We start from the raw sequence: 23,268 nt of genomic DNA on the forward strand, positions 1-23,268 counted from the left end.
GCAAGAGAAAGGCAAAACATAAAACAGACTCTTAAGTATAGAGAACAAAGGGATGGTTACCAGAGGGGAGGTGGGTGGGGGATGGGTGAAAGGTTGATGGGATTTAAGGAGTGCACTTATGTGATGAGCACTGGGTATTGTATGGAAGTGTTGAATCACTGTATTGTACCATTGAAATGAATATTATACTGTATGATCACTGGAATAACAATAAAACCTCACAACAAAAGAAAAAAAATACTACTCTTTGCCTTCAGACCTCAGATCCGAGTTTATCTGGATCCCCAAAACTTGACCCCCTCAACCTAAATATCTAAATGTCTTCCCTCTCCTTTACTTGTACTCTCTCTACATTAATTCTTCACTGTTATTTAACCAAGCAGGTTTATATTCAGGCAATGGTAAGGAAGAAACATCATTTTACAACTTAATGATGGGAACAGTAAGTATTCATTTAGTCATCATTTCATCCAATTTATTTATTTAAAGTATACTATGTCCAAAACACTGTGCTAGGTTCTGTGAGGAATAAAAATATGCAAATGATGTAGCCCATGTAATCAATACATATTACCTATTAGGCAGCCAAAAGGAAATACTGTGGAAACACATTATTCCAACATTTGGGAGTTTCTTTGCTTCAGATGTTTATTTTTATCTGCCATGATGCAGAAAGTAAATAATAAAATTGGAAAAAATAAATACTTAGCAATGGCAACTGTTCCAGGTAATAATGATAGCTGCGTTAGTAGCTCTAGTCAAGTCTATGGGAGCCATTTTTCATTGCAGTGACTTTTCAGATCTCCGTCTTCATTTATTATGTGTTGATTTTATAACATGACATTCAGAGGACAAGCCTTTTTCTGCCCCACTTTTCTTCTTACTTGACAAACTTTTACTGAGAGATCATAATAGTAGGTAACCATTTATGGAGTTCTTTCCATGTTCCAGTCATTATTCCAAGCTTTATATGTATTAACTCACTTATTAATGTATTACAGGTATCACTTTAACTTTTCTCTATAAGCAAATGATGACCAACTCAGACCTCAATTCTACAACCATATCTAAACTTCTGTCTCCCCAACAGGCATCTCTACAAGATATCCCACAGCTCCTTCAATCATACGGTTTGTCATTTTCTCGGAAAACTTGTCCCTCTTCCTTTAGTGCTATCTTGGAGGAGGATTTCACCACTACTTAGCTGACCTCACCATAGGCTTCTTTCCCTCTCTAAGTTTGCATCAGATTAATTTGTCAGAAAGTTCTATAGACCGAGAGTCTTTTTTTACACCGAGAGTCCTCTTCATCAGTTCTCCCATCGTTCCCCCACCACAATGCCTAACTGCATTATTTCAACAGTCTTGTAAAAGTTTCCCCTGACTCCTGTAGAAAACTTTCCCTGCCAGAGTGATTTTCCTAACATATTTATATCACTCTTTTGCTTGATAATTTTCCACATTTCTCCATCACATACCATTCAGGGATTCAAAATACAAACTGTATATGTAGATATATGCCAATTCATGCCCATCTGGCTCTAGCATAGGGCTACCTTAAACGGCGTGAGTCATAACTTTATAACTTGACTTAATTACTGGAACCCCAAGTATGAGTCTTTGTCTGTTTATTTCTACTTTAGTTTCATGAAAAAAAAATCTTTAAGAAAGTTAGGATTTGAACTAAGTGCTAGCACACACAGTATGAGGGATAGTTTCTGTGATTCACTTACTGTTCAGTGGATGTTTTAAGGTCCTCATTAGAGTGTAGACAGACTTAATGACTTGATTTTCAGAATTTGATTATTAAGACTAAGTTATTTGGGTTAAAAATCCATTTTTAAAAATGTAAACATCAAAATTTTAAAACATTAAAATCTGGCATCATGAATTATTTACTCACCATTTAATACAATATAATCAAGGAACATTTAAGAAAATGGGTTGTACTATGCCAAATATTTTGCTAATATTCTCAATATTCCTATTTGTTTAAAAACAATATTTTAAGTACAATAATCAAGCTTCATTTGGATTTTTTTTTTTTTTTTTTTTTTTTTTTTTTTTTTTTTTTTTACTGCTCCAGTCAATGAAAGGGAAACTTTATTGAGGCCCCAGGCCCTTGGGGCTCGGGCAGGAAGCTGCCCTGTGGACAAAGGAAGAGCCGGTGGAGGGGCCTTATTTGACCTTCTTTTTGGGGCGCAGGTTGTTGGTGTGGCCGCACTTCTTCTTGCGGCAGTTGACAGCACGGGGGTGCAGGCGAGCGTAACACTTGCGGCAGATCATCTTGTCACAGTTGTATTTCTGGGCCAGCTGGCGGAGGGAAGGCTCAATGATGCCACCCCGGAGGCGAAGCACCAAGTGCAGGGTGGACTCTTTCTGGATATTATAGTCTGACAGAGTACGACCATCTTCCAGCTGTTTGCCCGCAAAAATCAGACGCTGCTGGTCAGGCGGGATGCCCTCCTTGTCTTGGATTTTGGCTTTGACATTCTCAATAGTGTCACTGGGCTCGACCTCGAGGGTGATGGTCTTGCCCGTCAGGGTCTTCACAAAGATCTGCATCTCTGCGTCTGGCGCGAATCCGCAAGGCCGCCGCCACCAAACCACTCGACCACCTCGTTGAAGAAAAAGAGCTTCATTTGGATTTTTGATGTGGTTCCAAAGAAGCTAAAATAGCGAATGAGACATTACTTTACACTATGAAATTCATCTACTTCTCTTTCTACACTGAAAAATACATGCATTGTGCTTTCATTGAAAAAGTAATAATAAGGATAACTTTGGATTGAGATATTTTGAAAATGAAGGGTTTTTCTGCATGATGATTGATAATGACTTATGTAAGATGACATACAGGTTGTTGACTTTACTATGTTTTTTATACATAGGATTTTCCTGTAATACATAAGCATAAATGCCATCCCCCTCATAAGACTTGATGCAACCTGTGCATCTTTTGAATTTCTATTCCTTTTTCTTTAATATAGGCTGTTAAAGTGTGTCTCATTAGAATATGTGACCCAGTCCTTGACTCACAAATTTCAGTTCCAGGCAAGTTCTCACTTTGTTGTGCTTTACAAACATTTCAGTGAAGTTTCTAACAATAAGCTGTTACAAACACTAAAGGATCAGAATATTGTTTCTAACAATACATAACTTGTTCTTTGTGAAATATGTAGAATTGGTCAACAACAAATCTGCCTTAGATACCAAGCATAAGAGACTACAGTCACCTGTAGGAGCAGAAGCATTGTAACCAGAAATATCAGCATACTAGATAGGGCAATCCAGTGGACTCCTAAAGGTACAGTTTCAGTTTTTAGCTGTGTAGCTATATAGTCTTATTAGCTCATCTTTACTATATTCTGACCCTCTTTCAGAGGGGTAGTGTCAATGTGGTGAGGGGTAGGAATCTAGGTAGAGGTTTTGCCTCATAATCTCTCTTTCTTATGCCCCATAAAGCCTCATCTCTTTCTCTGACCACAAGTATCGATTCTTCATGCTCCCTTTACCCACTGTTGTCCCACTGTCAGTGTTTGAACGTTCTGTGCCAAATGAGGTTTAAAAGAAAATTATTCTGAAACTAATTGGGCTCAAGCAACAGAAAAGTTAGGATTGGAAGTCAAAGCACATATTATTATAGTCAGGGTGGGAGGACGATGTGCGTGTGTGTGCGTGTGTGTGTGCGCGCGTGTGTGCACGCGCGCGCGCGTGTGTGTGTGTGCGTGCGTGTGTGTATCTAGTATCTTCCTTATGTCTCTATCTATCATCAAGAGGAATGGAGGGAGAGGAAGAGAGAAAGAGAAAGAGAGAGAGAGAGAGAGAAAGAGAGAGAAGAGAGAGAGAGAAAGCAAGCTATTAAACTATAGGCAAATATCCCAAAAAGGTGCTTGAAATATGGATTCACCTATGATGTACAGATTGAGTTATGGGGTAGAGGGAAGAAAAAACATGTTCACATGTTGAACTGAGGACAATGTACTCTTTTTCATCAGTTATTATGTAGTTTCATCAGGGCAATGTTCCAAAACAACACTTACCTCCTTCCCTTGATAGGACTGGGGTGCTGACTGAGAGGCAAGTGGTGCAGAACTTGTGGTTCTAAATTGCATCTGTCATGGATGTTGGACATTTGGGTGAAAAAGGGATGAGAGAAAGACTTGGATTAAACATGGTTAATACAGACTCCATTGTAATGCATAAAAATCAGAATTCTATTGTGGAAAAATTCCTTTGTGTGGAAAAATGGTCTATTTTAGCAAAGTGAGGGTAATTTTTGTCCATTGTTCATAAGGGAATTTATGTTACCTTGAGTGCTCCATAACTACTGTATTTCTTTTAAATTTTACATTTTCAGGTGATTTCTATAAAAATGTTTTCTGCAAATGTATTTTTAAATGCAGGAATTAATTTTAACTAAATAAATCTTATGTTTTAATTTTAATTAATTTTAACTAAGTAAATCAATGTTAAATAACTTTGGTACCCAGTTTTGACCCAATCTGAACTGAGTATGATTTGGGTTTATTCATAACCTCCACTACTTCCAGTACCACAATCATTTGAGAAATAATCGTAATTGTTTTTCAAAATAGTGCACTACTACTAAGATGTTTATTAATAGTGATTTATAATTTACAAGGCTATTTATATATATGACTTCATTTCATCTTCACTTGCGTTGACTGAGGTGAATAAGATTATTGTTTCCCTTTTACAGGAAACAAACCAGAGACTCAGAGAGATTAAGTAACCAGGGTATGCTTTTCAGGGTCAGAGTGAAGCTTTAATAGTGGAATTAGTGACAATTAGCGGCAATCTGATTTTGTGGAAAGTGTCAGAGAAATGTGGATTCAGTGCCATCCTTTGAAAGTTACTGTGTGACCTTGGTCAAGTGATTAAACCCAGTGAGCTTGAACTTTATTGGCTGTCACATAGAGATAATAATAATTACCTCACAGAAATATCATTAATGTAGAAACAATATATTTAAAGCAAATAGTAGGGGCATGGTGCTTATTATGCAATCAATACATTTTCATTCATACTACTATTACCACCCTTCCTGTGAACACACAGTAGTGTGTCTTTTCTTCACATTCAAAAAACATGCGTATCAGGCTTCTCATTGTGGAAGCCCCTTCTGTCCCAGTGCTGGGGTTTAATCAGATAGGCCTCGAGGAAAAGCTCTTGGCTTTGACACTTTCATAGAAAGACAACTTTTCTGAAAACCTTCAGTTGAAAAGTCTATAACTCAATGGGCAGGGGTAAGTTCTCATTTTTTTTTTTTTTTAATGATAAAAAGTACAACAGAGTAAAGAGCCACAGTGGGTCTTAGACATCTTAGAGTCTAAGACATCCTGCACTTGCTTGGTTCCAAAGATGCTCATGGAGGCACCCAGAGTAGACCAGATAAAGAGACTTCACAGCAGGGTTCTTAGACCCAAGGCCAGCAATGGCAAAGTCATATAAGCTTCATGCAGAAACAGTCTCACAGGCCGGTGAGTTTCAGAGAAGCCATTATACCGCCTTAGAGCCAACAAGAGAAGAACCTCTGCCAGAAGGCTTTAGTATTGCTGGAGAAACAAAGAATATACTCCGAATTTCTTTCCTTTTAACAAAATGTCGATAGTAGACATAGTATTCAACATATTTCAAAGGAGAACTGTTGTCTTTCTCCCTGGCTACCACATTTCTGGAACGTAAAAAAGCTGAGAGGTAAGTACCTTGGACAATTAGCACCATAAATGTTTATTTTTAATTATCAATTAATATTGAAAACCCAACAAACAGAACACCAAAGTAAAGAGAAGTTAGATATCCAGTGAAAGAGAGCCCTCTTAACTTTAGTGAATCACACCATGCAAACACAGTAAAAAATTCAAACATTACTAGCCTACCTAGTCATCAAAAACAACAGAATCTAAAAGTACTGTTGTTTTGATATTCTGAAGAGGTTTCTCAGGTTGAATTGGCAAACTTGGACTGAAAGACATTCAATCAACTTTCCAAGGTCTTAGCTTATATTCATTTATCTTAGAAAAGAACAGAATTTAAAAAACCCAAAAACAAAAAAACTTTACTCTTTTGTAACATCTTATTTCCTTATACACTCTCTATTCCAGATGGTGCTTCAGGTATCATCATCCCATAATTCATTTGTATGTTAAGTCTCCTTAATATCTTCACTAGTAGATTACCTGTGTCATTATTTAATTAAAGAATAATTATAGGACATTGACATAATAAAGCACTCAGATGAATGAGCAATTCACTGTCAAGTGAAAAGCATTTGGATGCATCTGTGCAACTGGAACGTAATCTCTTTGAATGAGAAGAGCACAGACTTGGGGAATGATAGTGATCTTCAGAAACAACATACACACATTTGACTTTGAAAGGTTAGAAACATTCAGAATTTCTTTCTCATTTACAGAGGAACAGAAATTCCTGATTATAAGCATAACTTAAATATGCCCTACTGACTTAGATACAGGGATGTTCAAGATCTTTTGTATGTTTTAAAAATGACAAAGCAGGGAATACAGAAGCAAATAATAAAATTACAGAGCAAGAAGTGTTCTATTGCAAGAATTAGGTTAGCAGACAGTACATATATATCAGGAATCAGAGATTTCTATATATATGCTAAACTAAGCCTGTTCATATGGGTTGACAATTTTTGTGTCAGAAGCAGAGATTCCAACACAGTGGAAAGGATTCATGACAAAGGATAGAAGCAGATTATACATGTTCATCAGATTTCAAGTAACAGAGTGTTACAAGATCTCTATTGTGCCTTTGGAATTGAAGACAGGATTAGCATTTTTAAGTATGAATATCAGAGATATTTCAGGATAATGCTCTCTGATGTTAGTTCAGGGCTGGGTCCTAATTAGTAAAACTCGATGTCAAAGAGAGCTATTTAATATAGATTCTAAGTAGCTTCATTTTTAAAATCAAGTGATATTGTATTTCAATATGATCATGAATATGGTCATGATTAAATACATTCCTTAGAGTGCAATTGTGAATTTCTGTTTGGGGACAAGAATGCAAAAGTTTCCACTGTTGGGGCGCCTGGGGAGCTCAGTCAGTTAAGCGTCTGCCTTTGGCTCAGGTCATGATCTCCGGGTCCTGGGATCGAGCCTCATAAATCAGGCTCCCTGCTCAGCGGGAAGTCTGCTTCTCCCTCTCCCTTTGCCCCTCTCCACTGTTCGTTCTCTCTCTCTCAAATAAAATCTTAAAAAAAAATTCCACTGTCTTCACCACTGGGAATGAATGGAGCTAGAGAATAACATCATTTTCTATAAATAAGATTCAAATAATAATGCTATAACTATGTAAGTGTTAGAAGTGTGATGCATGTCATAATACTCTGGTCATTTCTAAATAGCCTTCTCTAATTTGTACTGTTATACTGACTTGGAATCAATATTAAAAATCATGTGCAATTATCTTTAAAAATCAGCTGCATCTTGATGGAGTTTTGAAGGGCCTGAGTTATGTGGTGGACTTAAAAGGAGACCTAGAAGAAATCTGGTAAGTTTCCTTCTAAAAAAAAAAAAAAAAAGTTGTATATCTTTCACTCAGTCCAGTGAAAATATATTCATTTATTCAACAAGTACACTTTTTAAAAACCTATTACACGCTGTGCCACATACTACTCTAAGTACTTCAGAGAGTACTTGAGTACTCCCCACCTTTGTAAAGTGACATTCTTCTAGGAACTCAGCTGCCTCCATGTTAATACCCTGCTAAGGGCAAAAGGCAATCTTAGCCTGATCCCCATAAAGTATGTCTACTTTTAAGATGTAAAAAATTCCTTTAGAAATACCTTTATCTCTACCCCCTAACATATATGTTGGCAGTCGTTCCCCAAGCATATGACCCACCGATATACATCTGAAGGGTCTCATGACTAAGGTTTTATTAGACAAGGATAAATGACCTTTTCCTAACAATAGCTAGCCCCCTCAAGGTCCTGGAAACCTTGCTTCCAAAATTCCTTAGATTACACTGTCCTTAACCCCCTCTCAACTTGAAAGTATATAACTGGCCACTCCTCATGACCCCAGCGCAGCTCTTTCTGCCCACGGGTCCTGTCCCCATGGTTTCATAAAACCACCTTTTTGCACCAAAGACGTGATAGCTACAATGGGTTTGAAATCAAAAGAATATTTTTAAGATACAAATACTAGCATATTCGAATGTTTGATGGGCTTGACCCAGGCAAGAAAAAAAAAAACTGCTGCTATAGAAGAGACAGAGGAAAATTGCTTGAGCAACATCCCTGAGTAAGAGAGAGGGGCAGGATCTAGTACCTAAGTGAAGAATTTACCCTTAAAGAAAGAGTTGATAACACAAAGGAAGCCAGAATGTGCAGGTAGGAATGCTGGTAGGAGAAATGTGCTGGTGGGCATTTCAGTGGCTTGATTTTTCCCAGCAACAGTCAAAAGCAAAGACATCCCCGAAAGCACGAGGACTATAGGACCTCACGCATAAGGCTTTTGTGTCCGCCACCATTTGGCACTGCTTTTATTGCTGTTATCTGTTGTGTTTTTTTCCTCATCCACTTCAGTCTTAAATGCCTTTCACATCGTTCTCAATGACTTGAATGCATTAGGTCTTTTGGTAGTAAATACCCTCATTGAGAACTGCAGCACCAGAGAAGCTAGAGCCAAACTGGAGTTCAGCCAGAGGCGCCAGGAAACCGTCTTAAATCTCTGACTCTGCATTCTTTTCAGCAGTAGCAACTTCCCACAGGGGGTGAACACTGGGGTTCCTGGCAATAGCTGCTTAAGGTGAACAGAACAAAGAAGACAGAAAAATAACATTAGGGGAGGCACTGTTGCTCAACAGGAGGTGTCCCTTCAAAAAAGCCCTCTTCTTTTCAGTGTTAGTCAAGTTGGCAGAAGTACCAAAAAAACCTTATAACCTGAGATAGACGCTGTGCTGTTTTATTTATTCCCACTATCAACGGTGTAGAATTTCATTCCTCTGACCCAAGAGGTAACTGTAGCCACCACTGAAAATTATCCAGTTTTAGCCTTGTTCAGGAAGTGAGGATACAAGCAGAATTTACCGAATTTATTTATATTCAAAATACATTTCAGAAGCAAATGTAGCCACTATTTCTTATGAAATAACTCAAATGAATCTTCCCTTGTTTATGTAAATCTTCCATGTTACTGGAGAGTTTGAAATAATGGTGGACTCTTTGTCCTTAATTTAAGAAAAATAAGTATCTTTTCTGGGTTAACAAAACCCATTTGCTGGTTTGCTAAGGGCAAAACTAAAAGATGATCTCCTATACACTTTTTAAAAAATTTTCTTTAAGCTTTTTTGGGGGAAGGATATTGTCTCCGGCACAATGCCTTTACTGCAAACCGCTATTATGTTCATGTTCTGCTAACAATTTTGTCTAAGGAGTGAAATAATATGCGTCCTCACTACTGACAGCTATAAAGAAGTGAAATGTATCTGTTAAATTCCCCTCCATTACTTCCATACATTTGCATATTCTTAAATGATTGGCCTAATAATAGGAGCATGGGAAACACTCTAATTCTATCACTAATCATTTTTAGCCAGTTTTTTAGCTTAATCATTGCATACAGATGTGGATGACTGAGTATGACATAGAACTAAGCATTCAATCTATAGTTATTAATAACAAAGAAGGTACCACTTGACTTATAATGGCCCATTACTTATCTTTAACTTTAGTCTACTGATATTTTTTTAAAGTTCAAATAAGTAATATAAAAAAAAACACTGAAGTTCAAATAAAGATTTAAAGAAATCTTACACTACAGTGAGTTGAATCAAAAGGAGAAAAACACTTTTACATTTACATAAAACACCTATGAATCATCAGTGACCTTTCAAAAATTGTATCTTAAATATCTACTCCAAGACTCTTTTGCCTAAGCCATGATCAAAGAGCAATAAATGGTCTCCATGAACCTAACTATAATTTGAAGAATTTTAATAATTCCATTTAGATGCTAATCTACTATCTCGATAAATTCATCATTATTTAGATGTACCACATCAATATATCACCCTAGGAACCACCAGAAATTATTTATTGGGTGTGTGTTGTTTTTCCCAAATGGGTTCTAGAACATGGATTAGAACCCTTCAGTGTAAATCCTGTTTGTAACACATAACCTATAATTTCAATCCCTTTTTATATACCTGTTTTTAAAAATACTGGACTGGCTTCAATCACCAGTAAGTTATCTGGTGTGATACATGTCTATTTTCTTTCTCTCTTTTTTGTTTTTTTGAGACTCTTTTTTTATTTGTTTTTTGTTCTTCTTTCAGACTCTCTGGTGCAGTGTCTAACTTTGGGAGATATGCTATGCCTGTTACATTCCAAGCTTCTAGGAGGATTTAATCAAAAGAGAGAAGAAAAATGTTATTTTTCAAATGCCTTAATACAACTCTCTTGACAGTATCCTATGTAGTGTTGCATGTTCTTACCAAACTAAGAGGCTCTTGGTTTTCAATACGACGTGATTTCTCATAACAGTTCTTTTTATAATCATTGTATATTTAGCAAATTTTTCCTGTTTTATATTTTTCCACTATCAATCACCTATTCTCTTCTCAACTCTGTTTCCAATATCATTAGATGAGGCAATATATGTGTTCAATAACTCATCCCTGTCTCTCAATCATCTCTTTTCTCATTTTTTCATGTAGCTCATGTTCTCTTGTTCATTTTTTTCATTTAGATTCCCTTTTCTACCTACCATTCGCCTTATGGCTCTTCTCTTTGGTTCTTAGTCAATACAGAGAAGAAGGAAAGGAGAGAAAGAGAACTAATATTTTGAACTCATTCAACCAGGAAGGTGCCATGCTAGATGCTTCCTGTCTACTGTGCAATTTAATTTACATGGCAAACATATAAAGTATGCAGTATACAACTATATATACATTATATGTGTTTGTGTATATACAAGGATTAAAAAACTTACTCAAAATTATAATTTATCCAAGTTACCCATTTATTAAGTGGATAGAACAGAATTCAAACCCAGGTCACTTATCAAAATTTGTTTACCTCACTTTGCCATTGTTCTACCACTATCACTAGGAAGAATTTAGTCATAAACCATTTGTTTGGGTATTTCTGTTCCCAACAGGGTCCCTCTGCCTTACTGGAGTGCCACTAGGACTTCTTCTTTTAGATATGGCTACTACTAACTAAGCAGTTGATGGTTGGAGGCTCTAGGTGTCAGAAAGTGATGTGCTCTTTGAAACCCTCCATGTGATACTGACCAGGCTTATTCTGTCTTGTGATAAAGAAATGCTTTTCTCCATTTTATTATTTTACTTTTCCATATGGATATACAAAGAGTGCTGTTCATGCCCTAATATTGTCATAGAGTTTTTTTAGTGAAACTTCTTTTAGCACATAAGGCTAAAACATAAGCCCAAAGAGGTCAGGGTCTGGCAACAAACCTAAGTGACCATCACTATACTAGAAACTAAGAATTTGTAGGGGTCATATTTGTTCACTTGGCTCTGCCTTCTCTTATGACTCCACTCATTGTGGTGTAAAATTTCTTTAAATCTTTATTTGAACTTCAATGTTTTTTGTATTACTTAAACTTTAAAAAAAATGGTGTATTTTCTTCTAGAAGACACCTCAGTCCCTTAAGTAAATGTGCTTCTAATAAGACACATCTAGTATCTGTCATTTAGAATAAAATTTACTAATGATAATTTATTTAAGTAATAATGTCTGACAATTGCAGTTTTAAATCATAAAGTGGGGAAATACAGTTCTTAGCCATGATAAATTTCTAATATATCTAGAAACAGGGTGCAGGAACATAAATATATTTTCCTTTAAGATCCATAGACCAAAAACAACTCAACAATGAATCTAAGCCCATTTTGTGTGAGAAGGACATATATAGTTTCTCTTCCCTCAGAGGTAAAACCAGTCAGGACCTTATTATTCTGTTATTTTCAAGGCAGATGAAACCCTTCAGGAAAGCTCAAGGATAAAGCAATCAACCAAATTTTAAGAGTAATGCCACATGTGTGCTACATACTTTAAGTATTGGGTAGTATATTTTGGTTTTTTAAATTAAGTCATTGATTCCAAGCTCTGACAACTCCACAGCTGATTTTTATGTTTCCTAATCAAAGAGCAATTAAATCATCTTATGCAAAAAATTCTCATTAATTAATGATATAGCATATGATTATCTATATGGGCTCAACTTTAAGAATCATCAGCATAATTGAGAAAACAATCCTTAATATCAAATATGCAAAAATTGATGGGACAATGATGCTAAGAGATCACAAGAATCAAAGGCATTCAAATACAACTGTACTTAGAGAAAAGCACTGTGACCCTGAATTTGGTTCTTTCATTTGGTGTCTTGAAAAATCATAATTCACATAATATCATACCACTTTTCCATGACACATCCTACCGTTCTCTGCAAGTAAGGACTAAGCTTTTGTATTCTATTCATGAATCCTAGGACATGAGCACACAACTACTCCTTACATCTGAAATCAATACATGTCAGTCCATATGGAGAACTCAGCAGGAGGGGATGGACAGCATCATGGCTCCATATGTGCTCATAGAACCAAAAATGTTTTACTGTGTTATTAAATTTGTGAGACATTTCTCACACATTTTAAACCAACTTTTCAAGTACTATCCTGTGAAATAAGTATCCTAAAAAATGTCTCCACATACCTACCTTCAGGATTGTCAGAACTAGTTGTGCCCATTAGAATGAATGCAAGGTTATGGGAATTAATAAAGAGAGAGGATAAGGTCACTACCAATCTCTCAGAGAATGCCCCAGATTGGGGTGTTGGTGGGAGGAACTCATACTGAAGAAGGAAAGAATCAAAGTGCTTTGACTCCATCCTGGTAGAATTTACGAGGAATATAGCATTGAATGAGACACTGTGATGTGAGAGTATTCACTAAAATATCCTCATACCCAGATACAGGAAAACTTTCATAGGTTCACTAACTTTTTCATTAACAAATTCATTCATTTATTCATTCACTCATTCATTTTTATTGTGAACCCACTGTCTCAGTAAATCACAAAACAGACCATATAGCTGCTCAAGCTAAAAAAGAATATACCATTCCTGATTCCTTTCTTTCCCTCACTCTTCCCCTACATGCAATTTTCTGGTTTCTACATCTACACACCTCAAACAGCACTACCTCCTAAAGGGATCTTCAGTCACCATCCTGACCTAAAATAGCCTCCCACATCCAGTTTATTTCCATCACATCTCTGTTTATATATTTCCTCCTAATTGTTATCACCATCTGTCAGTATCATGTTTGTTCTCGTTCATGTCCAATATTCCCCAAGAGTGATCTAAAAACAACTTTTAGTATTATGAGTATTATATACATATTTATTGACTGGACGTTTTTGCTAGATGTCTCAAGTTATCAAATTATTTAAGAGAAGGCTATAAGGCTGAAATGTTGCTGTTCGTTTGGGAGATAAAAAAAAAGTGAATAAATCTATTAAGGAGAAAGTCCTCTTTCTCCTCAGTGGGAACAATACCTGGGTCAGTGTAAACAGAGATGATACCATGTCAAACCCCAGTAGCGATGTCTTGTTTACTTTCGAATGGTAGTAGCAAAGTCAGTCACAATTGCATAGTGAAATACCACCTCATTAATTTAGAGTGTTATACATGATGGAAGAGGTGAAAGATATTGGCAGTCAAGGATCCCATGGAGGAAGAACCCAGGCCCAGGAGTTTAAGATGATTCCACCAGAAGGGGACTTAGAGGGAAAGGCATTTCCTCACCTCGTGATCTAAGCAAGTAAAAGTTACACTTGAGCATAATCATTTATTCAAGAAATATTTATTTAGAATCCACTATATATTATTTGTCATATCCCTAGTATTTAGCTGATATCATGAGACATGTCCTGCCCTGAAGGAATGCAGAGATTTGCTTTTCCTTTTGCTCAATTTTTAGCTAATTATAGTGTCTGGCATAAAGTAAAGGATGTTGGTTTTACCTATGTTATAATCTCTAGAGAATGCACTATATAATCCTTCAATGAAAAGGCTTATTTCTTAAAAAAAAAAAAAGTCTTGTTTCTTAACTTTAACTGAGAGTACTTGTTTAATCTAAAGCATATCAGAGGGGATGGGTGAAATAGGTGAAGGGGATTAAGAGTACACTTATCATGATCAGCACTGAGTAATGATGTATAGAATTGTTGAACCACTGTATTGTACATCTGAAACTAATATAACACTGAATGTTAACTACACTGGAATTAAAATAAAAATTTTAATTTAAAAAAGGACTTATTTCTGACAACAGGAAATCCCTGATAATTTTTACATACTTAAATATGTAAAAAATTTAAAGTATGATTGGGGTGCCTGGGTGGCTTAGTCTGTTAAGTGTCCCACTCTTGATTTCAGCTCAGGTCATGATCTCAGAGTCATAAGATCAAGCCCTGTGACAGGCTCCTGGCTCAGCACAGAGTCTGCTTGGGATTCTTTCCCTTTGCCTCTCCCCTGACTTGCACATGCTCTCTCTCTCTCAAATAAATAAATACAATCTTTAAAAATAATTAAAGTATGATTTGTACACATCCAACGGGAGCCTTAATTTTTACATAGGTATCCCTGGTATGTTTCTAAACTATAAACCTTGGGAACACAGTTGTACATATACATACATAATATACATAATAACTCAGCTTCCAATTTGTCAGAATTGGAAGATGATTATAATTACCAACTGTGAAGTGAAAAGCAGACATCTGCCAATCTAATAAAATAAGGTAATGCTTCTAAACTTTAATGTACAAGAGACTACTTCAGGATCTTATTAAAATGCAGAATCAGTAGAGCTGGAGTGGGGCCTGAGACTGAATTTCTTACAAACTCAAAGATTGTATCAGTGCTGCTGGTCCAGGACTATACAGTGGTTTGATATTTGGGTTACTAGCTATTGATGTGAAAACTAAGAAGTTCAAAGATGGGGTTATTACTAATATTTTTTGCTAATTTAGGTAAAGAAATTGCTAAATATTACTCAAAACATGTTAAGAAAGAAGACAAAAAGAAACAACGGGTGGATCTGCTCTTAAAGGAGAGAGTTCCTTTCCAATACAAGAAAAGTGGTTATAAAGTAAGTTTGCATCCAGAAAATACATGCTTCTAAAAATTCACCTTGTGATTTATTTGAGTGATTTCCCTGTAGATCTCCCACATGGATTTCAATTTTGATACATAAATTTGGGTTGGCACAAGAGACAGAGAAGGCCCACAAACATCAAACAACCTGAGCTGCATCCAGTTCTCACTGAATGGCTGCGTTGTTTGTTTGTTGAATTTCTTCCCTCACAAAAGGATTTTGTTTAGAGATCCTTGTTTAATGACAAATCTCCTGTGACATCATAGGAAGAGGTAACTTACTGAAATAATTAGAGAAAAAAAGACTACCAGTTAAGTTGTCTAACATTTTAATACTAAGAGAACCCAGGGTATTATGTTTTCATGAAATTACAGGGGGTGAAATTCTCTGCCAAAACTAATAATTGTTCAACTGAAATATATAAAGATGCATAGTCCTTGGATTTGGGGATCTATTCATTCCATTTCAGAAGCCTTCGGTAAACTTACGCTCTGGCTCAAGCACTGTTCTGGAAAGTTAACATGGTTTAAAATATGATTTGACAAGAGATGTCCACTTTGTTTCTGCCTCACTCTGAGAAGATGAGACTCCTCCCTAGAGAGACAAACATGACAATCCAAGAGATCCTGAGTGTAATCAGCCTGTTTGTAAAAAATCCTCTTCTATTAAAGGCCATGTTTTCTATGTCCTCTAGGACCATTCTTGTGGTCTTGTAATTTTTCCACTTACTGTTTTAATAATGTTATTGGGGACAAAAGCACACACAGATGTTGCCTATGAGTTCACAAGGACTATCACAGTTTAAAGGTATTCAGAGTGCTTACGAGTATTTTCAGCTTGGCCATTTTACTTACAAAGGATCTCTGAGACCAAAGACAGGAATTCTGAGCAAAGAATTCATACCCTCACTTTCCATTTATTGTATCATTTTATTATTTGATAAGAGGAAATATGTGAGGGAATTCTATTCTTCCAATTTGGTATCCTGAAGAGTATTTCCAGATTTCTTTTTTACCTGGCTGACTCTATTTCTCAAAGCTCAACCACAGTGCTTGTATCATATATAATATATATATATATTTTGCTTTTCCCAGCTAACCAAAAAGCTTCTTTCTATGCAGAATGGTGACTAAGAAAATACTTATGCCTTGCTTCCAAGAACTTAAAACGTTTCCACACACTAACCATTTATTAAAAACTCTCATAATGTAAAATATTAATAATAATAATAACAAAATTTAAAGGTGATTATTCCACTTTTAGGCATTTGGGGACTAAGATAATTAATTGCCCAAAGTTGTAGAGGCAAATTGGTATCAGTGTTGAGGCAAAACAGAATGCCTGGCTCGTAACAAGTTTCAAAAATATTTACTGCCTAGATTATTTGTGAACTGACTTGAGCCCAAATTCATGCCTTAATAGGTTTTGTTGTTGTTGTTAATTTACCTCCCTCTTACTCAGGAAGGTTTTTTATTTTTTAGATGTCATTAGATACTCAATGTAGAAGTTTCTAAGCCTCAGGCTATGTCTCACTTAGACTTTTCTTTGAGAAAACCTCGTGTCATGTCTACTTTCATCTTAATCCATGGGTTTATATATAGGTTTAGTCAAATTTGACACTTTCCCACAATTTCTCTCCTCTGGTTGTTGCACATTAGAGATTTTTTTAAATGGTATTTTTAACACCAGATATGCCTTGTTGCCTTGATAGAACATGGTCAATAACTCATTCATACTGGAAATATCTACTCCAAATTTATATATGAATTCTCTTGCTGATTAGATGATTTGACTGGTAGTATTTCTAAAGAACAATTCAATTTAATTTAACTCATTACTTGTTTAGGGATTCTTTTCTGCTTATAGTATAGTATTAAAATACTAAGATTAGAACATTTATTGAAGCAAGTTGCAAATATTTCAGGATAATATAAAATAAAATATAAAAGCTTACTTGCTTTGTTAACTAAACTGGAGAATATCCACTTTGATGTGGATGTAGTGTGCTGTGGGGAAAGGAAAACTAGGGACTTTGGTTCCAATCAAAACTTTCTACTATTCAAATTATGGAGCTGGGAAAAGTTAACAGATTTTCTTAAACTTTGTATTTTAAATTAAATTTAGACTTAGAGAAAAGTTGCAAAATAGTACAGAAAATTCCTGTATAAACTCGCTCAGCTTTCCTTAATGTTAGCACATGGTAACCATTACATGTTACACATGTAACCATATGTAACCATTATACAAATATAAAACCAGGATATTAACATTGGTACTACACTATTAACTACATTGCAGATTTTATTCAAATTCCACCAGTTTCTTTCTACCATGCCTTTTTCCTACCATTATGTTTTTCCATGTCTTCTTGGTCAAGGACCGTATCTTAGGTCCTATGTTGTATCTGTTATTTCTCTTTGCTCTTCTCCAATGTATGACTTTGCTTTCTCACCCCTTTCTTTTCATGAACTTGACATTTTGAAAGAGTATTCATTATTGATTTTGTACAATATTCCTCAATTTAGGTTTGTCTGATGTTTTGTCATAATTAAAATTAGGTTATGATATTTTGGTGGAAGAACAGCACAGAAATGATGTTCAGTCTCATTTACTCCATTGTTAAAATAAGGTAAATTTGGGGGACTGGGTGGCTCAGTTGGTTAAGTATCTGCGTTGGCTCAGGTCATGATCCCAGGGTCCTGGAATAGAATCCTGAAAAGGACTCCCAGCTCAGCGGGGAATCCGCTTCTCCCTCTCCCTTTGCCCTGCCCCCTCCACTCATGCTCTGTCTCTCACTTTCTCTCTCTCTCAAATAAATAAAATCTTTCAAAAAAATCTTAAAACAATAAGGTAAATTAAAGGTTTTTAAAAATATCTTCTATTATTTTGTTCTGTTTTGCTCTAATTTTTTTTGTATCGTTACTCTTCTCTATAAGAGAAATTGACATTTTATTAAAGAAAAACAGTGCCTGGGTGGCACATTTGGTTAAGCACCCGAGTCGGGGTTTTGGCTCAGGTAGTAATTTCAAGGTCATGAGATGGAGGCCTGCAATCAGGCTCCCTGCTCAGTGTGGAGTCTAACACGAGAATTTCTCTCCCTCTACCTCTGCCCCTCCTGCTCGTGCTCTCTGTTTCTCTCTTTCTCTACAATAAATAAATAAACCTTAAAAAAAAGAGAAAACATATTTTAGTATTATTGTCTCCTTGGGACGGAGATAATACTTTATTATTCAATTGCACCTAGGCTTAACAGACTATTGGCATTTTTTTAACAGAAAAATGCAAAGGTTTTTCAAGAAAGCCATCTTTTAAGAAAATATATGCAGAGATCTTAGGATTCATGCCATAAAACAAAGTTAGCCAAGTTCACCTAAACCATTGCATGACTATTATTTTTTCTCTTTCAGTAGCCTATTATATTTATAGGTTTCTTCTAAATATTGGCCGTCAACTTCTTGGTCATTGTCAACTTGGCTTTGTATCACTTAATTTAGTATATATGAAATTATTATTATTTACTATTATAATACATCTCACGAAATGCCTTATCATTTGGACAGAATACAGATATTATTAGTATTCCATTAGGCAAGAATTGTCAATAACTAGCAAGAACTGAGCATACAATAGTTTTCAAAAGTTAAGAATAATGCATATAAATAATTATAGGCATTACCAATGTTTGCAATATAAATAATGCCTTAAAAAAATTAGGGAAAGTCTTAGTACCAATCCAAAAAGTTCCAAACACCTATCTAAATTTAAGAAAATAAATATTCTATTTTTCAGTGGAAGGATAATTCTAAACATCTGCAAAAAATTACAGGAAAATATAAAGTGTTTCTGAATCTGTTCTTGCTATTCTTTCCTTCCTCGCTCCCATTCTTCCTTCCCTCTCTTATTCTTTCCAGTCTTATTGAAAGAGACATTACGAAACAATTATAGTGTAAAAAGTATAATGGAGCTCTACAGAAGACACTACAAGAACATTAAAAAAAAAAAGGAATATTTTTGGGATGCCTGGGTGGCTCAGTCAGTTAACCATCTGCCTTCGGCTCAGGTCCTGATCCAGGAGTCCTGGGATCGAGTCCCACATCAAGCTCCTTGCTCAGAGGGGAGTTGTCTTGCCCCTCTCCCTGCCGCTCCCCCTGCTTGTGCTCTCTCTCTCTGACAAATAAATAAATAAAATCTTTAAAAAAAGGAATATTTTATTTTAGCTGTATCCTTGGACTGTCACTGCAGGGATGAAGGGAGTAGCTTTTATAGAACTCTTCACTGAAACGTGTAGACTAATGCCTACTCTTTGTGGCATCGCAAACTTCTAGGATCCATAGACACAAATGATTACAACAAAAAGTCTTATGGATGATCTTTACCTATGCTGCATGTGTGTTATCCAGAAGTGGTAGGATGATCTGATTATGTAACCAGTTTATAAACTACATCCATCCCAGCTTTACTACAAAAGTGAACTGCCTGCTTATTAATAGTTTTAGTAGATAATTTTTTTAAGCACTTACTATGTAACATAACAAAGCTGAGGATTTTATATTATCTCAATTAAATCTCAGAAAACCATACTGAGATGAATATCATTATGATGGCAATTTTACAAATGAGGGATTGAATTTGGAAAGGTAAGGTAAATTGCCCAGCGTTGCATAGTATGTAAGTATCAGAGTTGATATGTGACTGAAGACAATCTGACTCCAAAGACAAAGACTGTCTTCATAATAACCATAAGCTATAGACACATTTCTTCTCCAAGAAAGCAAGTGTACTTACAATAGGTACAATCATGGTATCTAAACTCATGAGTTTTTGGATTCACCAGATTCATAATGTTTAAATTTGGGGCTTGGTAGAAGAAAGATAATTAAAAAAAATTTTTTTGTTAGTTTATTCAGGCTAAGTAAAGATAAAAAAGCAATGTAATGGATGAAGAAAGTACCTGGGTGGCTCAGTTGTTAAGCGTCTGCCTTTGGCTCAGGTCATGATCCTGGGGTCCTGGGATCGAGTCCCGCATCGGGCTCCCTGCTCTGCTGGAGGCCTGCTTCTCCCTCTCCCACTCCCCCTGCTTGTGTTCCCTCTCTCGCTGTGTTTCCCTCTGTCAAATAAATAAATAAAATCTTTAAAAAAAAAAGAAAGAAAGGGGAGAAATAAATTTGCATTAGAGAATTCAAAAGTCAAAATCTCTCTTTAGTCTAATTTATTTTCCATTCTTTAAACTCTCAAAATGGAGGCTGTTCAGGATTTGGTATCTGTAATTTTTGGAAGAGATCAGGGAAAATCATTAACTTTCACAATCATGATAAATAGAGGATCACTCTTTTGATATATGTATATGATTTTCATGTGAATGCATGAAATCATGCTGTATTTCTTATTCAAATAGTTAAGTATTATGGCGAAAATTTCTGTTTGCCCAGAACTCAATGTAAAATACGTATGTTAAGTAAAGCCACACTTTCTCAGTATCAGCTTGCTAATGGCACTGGGTTCAGAGATGAGTACAGGGTTCCTTATTCCATCTCACTGGGGGAAGATTGTCTTTCCATTATTTGCATATATTGCCTGTGTTAGTGAGGAAGGAATAGCCTGAACTTTTCTAAAGTAGATGAACAGCTTCTTTGAAAAGATAATTCAGAATTCATGATGCATTTAAACCCCAGGCTTTGTACTTGGTCCTGCAAGTTGAAAGACATATTTTTCAAGAACTATTTTTGCTGGGTATCTGTCCAAATTATCCAATATCCTGTGCCCTTATATTAAACAGTAAAACTTTCTTAGAAAAAAACCTTAAGGAGAAATAATAAGTTGATTAAAAACTACAATAAATAATGATTTGTTATAGTTAGTAGTAGATGACATACTCATTTCTTATCTCTCATGTCAAATATGAACTGTGCTGTAATTCCCTGTCTTATGGCAAATTCAGCCTGTAGGTTTCCCTCACAGTTATATTTAACTTATTGCACATTTATTATCTATTCTATGACTCTGCTATGCCAAGATTAAAAAGACAAGTGAAATATGGTATCTGCCAGCACAACACTAACAATCTGGTAATGGAAAGAATAGTAAGGTAGATACACAAAATACAAAGAACATAAGTGGCTTAAGAAAAATATAGATAGAGTAATTTAGACATAAAGAGAGAAGAGACGGTGGGAAATTGTAAGTTTGGGGTAGCGATAAGAAGCTTTCTGGATGAGAAGCGTTTAAGATTAATGTAAAGGTAGGTAAGGAAGAAAGAAAGGCATTCTAGAGAGCAGGAGGGGAAGGGTGAGAAAGGAGGAAGTACAGAGTACAGGTATGTTCAGGTCCTTTGAAGACTAGAACGCATAGGTGAGGTAGGTGATGAAGTCAAAAAGATATTGGTAAGAATTTATAGGACTTGGTAGCTGAAAGTGTAGAAGGGAAAATTAAAGATAAATCTGTGATTTAAAACCGACATGTATAATGCTGGCTTTATTTAAAGAAAGAAGCAAGGCAGGATGATACACTGATTTTAGGAGTAGGAAAGTGATATATGCTGTTATCAAAATGTTGAGATTATTTGCAACTGATGAATTACTGAACTCTACATCTGACGCTAATGATGTATACTATATGTTGGCTAATTAAACTTAAGTAAAAAATAAATAAAGTACCTGCTTGAACATTTGGGCTTTTGAATTATGATTTGGACCTTAAGAGATAATGTTGAGAGAAAAGGAGCTGGAGTTATAAGATTTGATATCAAACTCTCTGGATCTTCTAAATTATATGGCCTTGGGCACGTCACAAACTCTTGGAGCATCATTTTATTTACTGTTAAAAATGGAGATTAAAAGTGTATTTCAGTCCACTGCGGGAGCCATGGAGGAGCAGCCACCATGGCTCTGTGCCACCCTGTGGCCATGGGCCTCAACAAGGGCCACAAGGTGACTAAGAATGTGAGGAGGCCGAGGCACAGCCACCAGCACCTCACCAAGCACACCAAGTTTGTGCGGGACATGATCCAAGAGGTATGCAGCTTCACCCCATATGAGCAGCGTGGCATGTGGCTGCCCAAGGTCTCCAAGGACAATCGGGCCCTGGGGTTCATCAAGAAAAGGGGTGGACATACATCTGTGCCAAAAGGAAGAGAGAGGAGCTGACTAATGTCCTGGCAGCCATGAGGAAAGCAGCAGCCAAGAAAGACTGAACCCCTCCCCTCTGTATGTAATAAAGCCTTTTTGGGGAAAGAAAAGTGTATTTCGATCTATAAAATTCAACAAATCCAAGATATTACTGTTGATAACATCTGCACAAAAGTAACAGTTGAAGCCATTATTAAAGCAAAAGACTAGAAGAGGTCTGAAGAGGGGTTAAGGCAATTGATAAATGGAAAAAGGATTCTAGCCATCATATGGAATTTTATTCATTGATACTTGTTTTTAGTTTCATGACCCACACACACACACCTACGTAATATATGCTTGATTTTGTTTTTGAACTTCTTAAAAAGAGTACCATAAAGTAAGTCATTTTCTAAGATTTGCTTTATTGCCTTATTCACCTCAGATTATGACACTAAGATTCATCCATGATGCTTAATTACAGATCAATTTTTATTGCTGCATAGTATTCCATTTTATAAAAATTTCATAATATAGTTATTCATTCCACTGCATCTGGATGCTTTTGTTGTCTCCAGTTTTTTGCCATTATGAACAGTGACATGATGAATGTTTTTGTTACATCTTCCAGCACATAGGTGCAAGAATTTCCCCTGGATATATACCTAAGGATGGTATATATCTAGGAATATTCAACTTTATAAAACAATGCCGAAATTGATTTACAAAGTGGTTGTATCATTTTACATTCTTATTAGCAATGTGTAAAAGATCCATGTCCTCTCCAACGACAGTTTCATAAGATTTCTTAAATTCTACTGGCGAGTGATGGAGAATGACATCTCATCATGTTCTTTATCAACATTCTCCCAATTACTAGTAATGTTGGGTGATTTTTCAGAAGTTTATTGACTATATACATCTTTTGTGATGTTTCTACTAATATTTCTGTCCATTTGTTAATTTTCTATATTAT

At 35.9% G+C, this 23,268-nt stretch overlaps 1 protein-coding gene and 1 pseudogene across 1 annotated transcript; one reads left to right on the top strand and one right to left on the bottom strand.

The window, feature by feature from the left end:
* Window positions 1-2,058: 2,058 nt before the first annotated feature.
* LOC118356282 (ubiquitin-60S ribosomal protein L40) lies at window positions 2,059-2,641 on the bottom strand. The gene has a single exon (XM_035724005.1). It carries the CDS (start codon window positions 2,562-2,564, stop codon window positions 2,178-2,180), a length of 387 nt encoding a protein of 128 aa, XP_035579898.1. The 5' UTR covers window positions 2,565-2,641; the 3' UTR covers window positions 2,059-2,177.
* Window positions 2,642-22,067: 19,426 nt separating this feature from the next.
* Window positions 22,068-22,378, top strand: LOC113918433 (annotated as a pseudogene).
* Window positions 22,379-23,268: the final 890 nt, after the last annotated feature.

The sequence above is a fragment of the Zalophus californianus genome, chromosome 1 (assembly GCF_009762305.2).
Source record: "Zalophus californianus isolate mZalCal1 chromosome 1, mZalCal1.pri.v2, whole genome shotgun sequence".
NCBI classification, from domain to species: domain Eukaryota; kingdom Metazoa; phylum Chordata; class Mammalia; order Carnivora; family Otariidae; genus Zalophus; species Zalophus californianus.

What these genes read in the sequence shown, in the direction of transcription:
- LOC118356282 (XM_035724005.1), bottom strand. Translation starts at nt 2,564, where the DNA reads ATGCAGATCTTTGTGAAGACCCTGACGGGCAAGACCATCACCCTCGAG.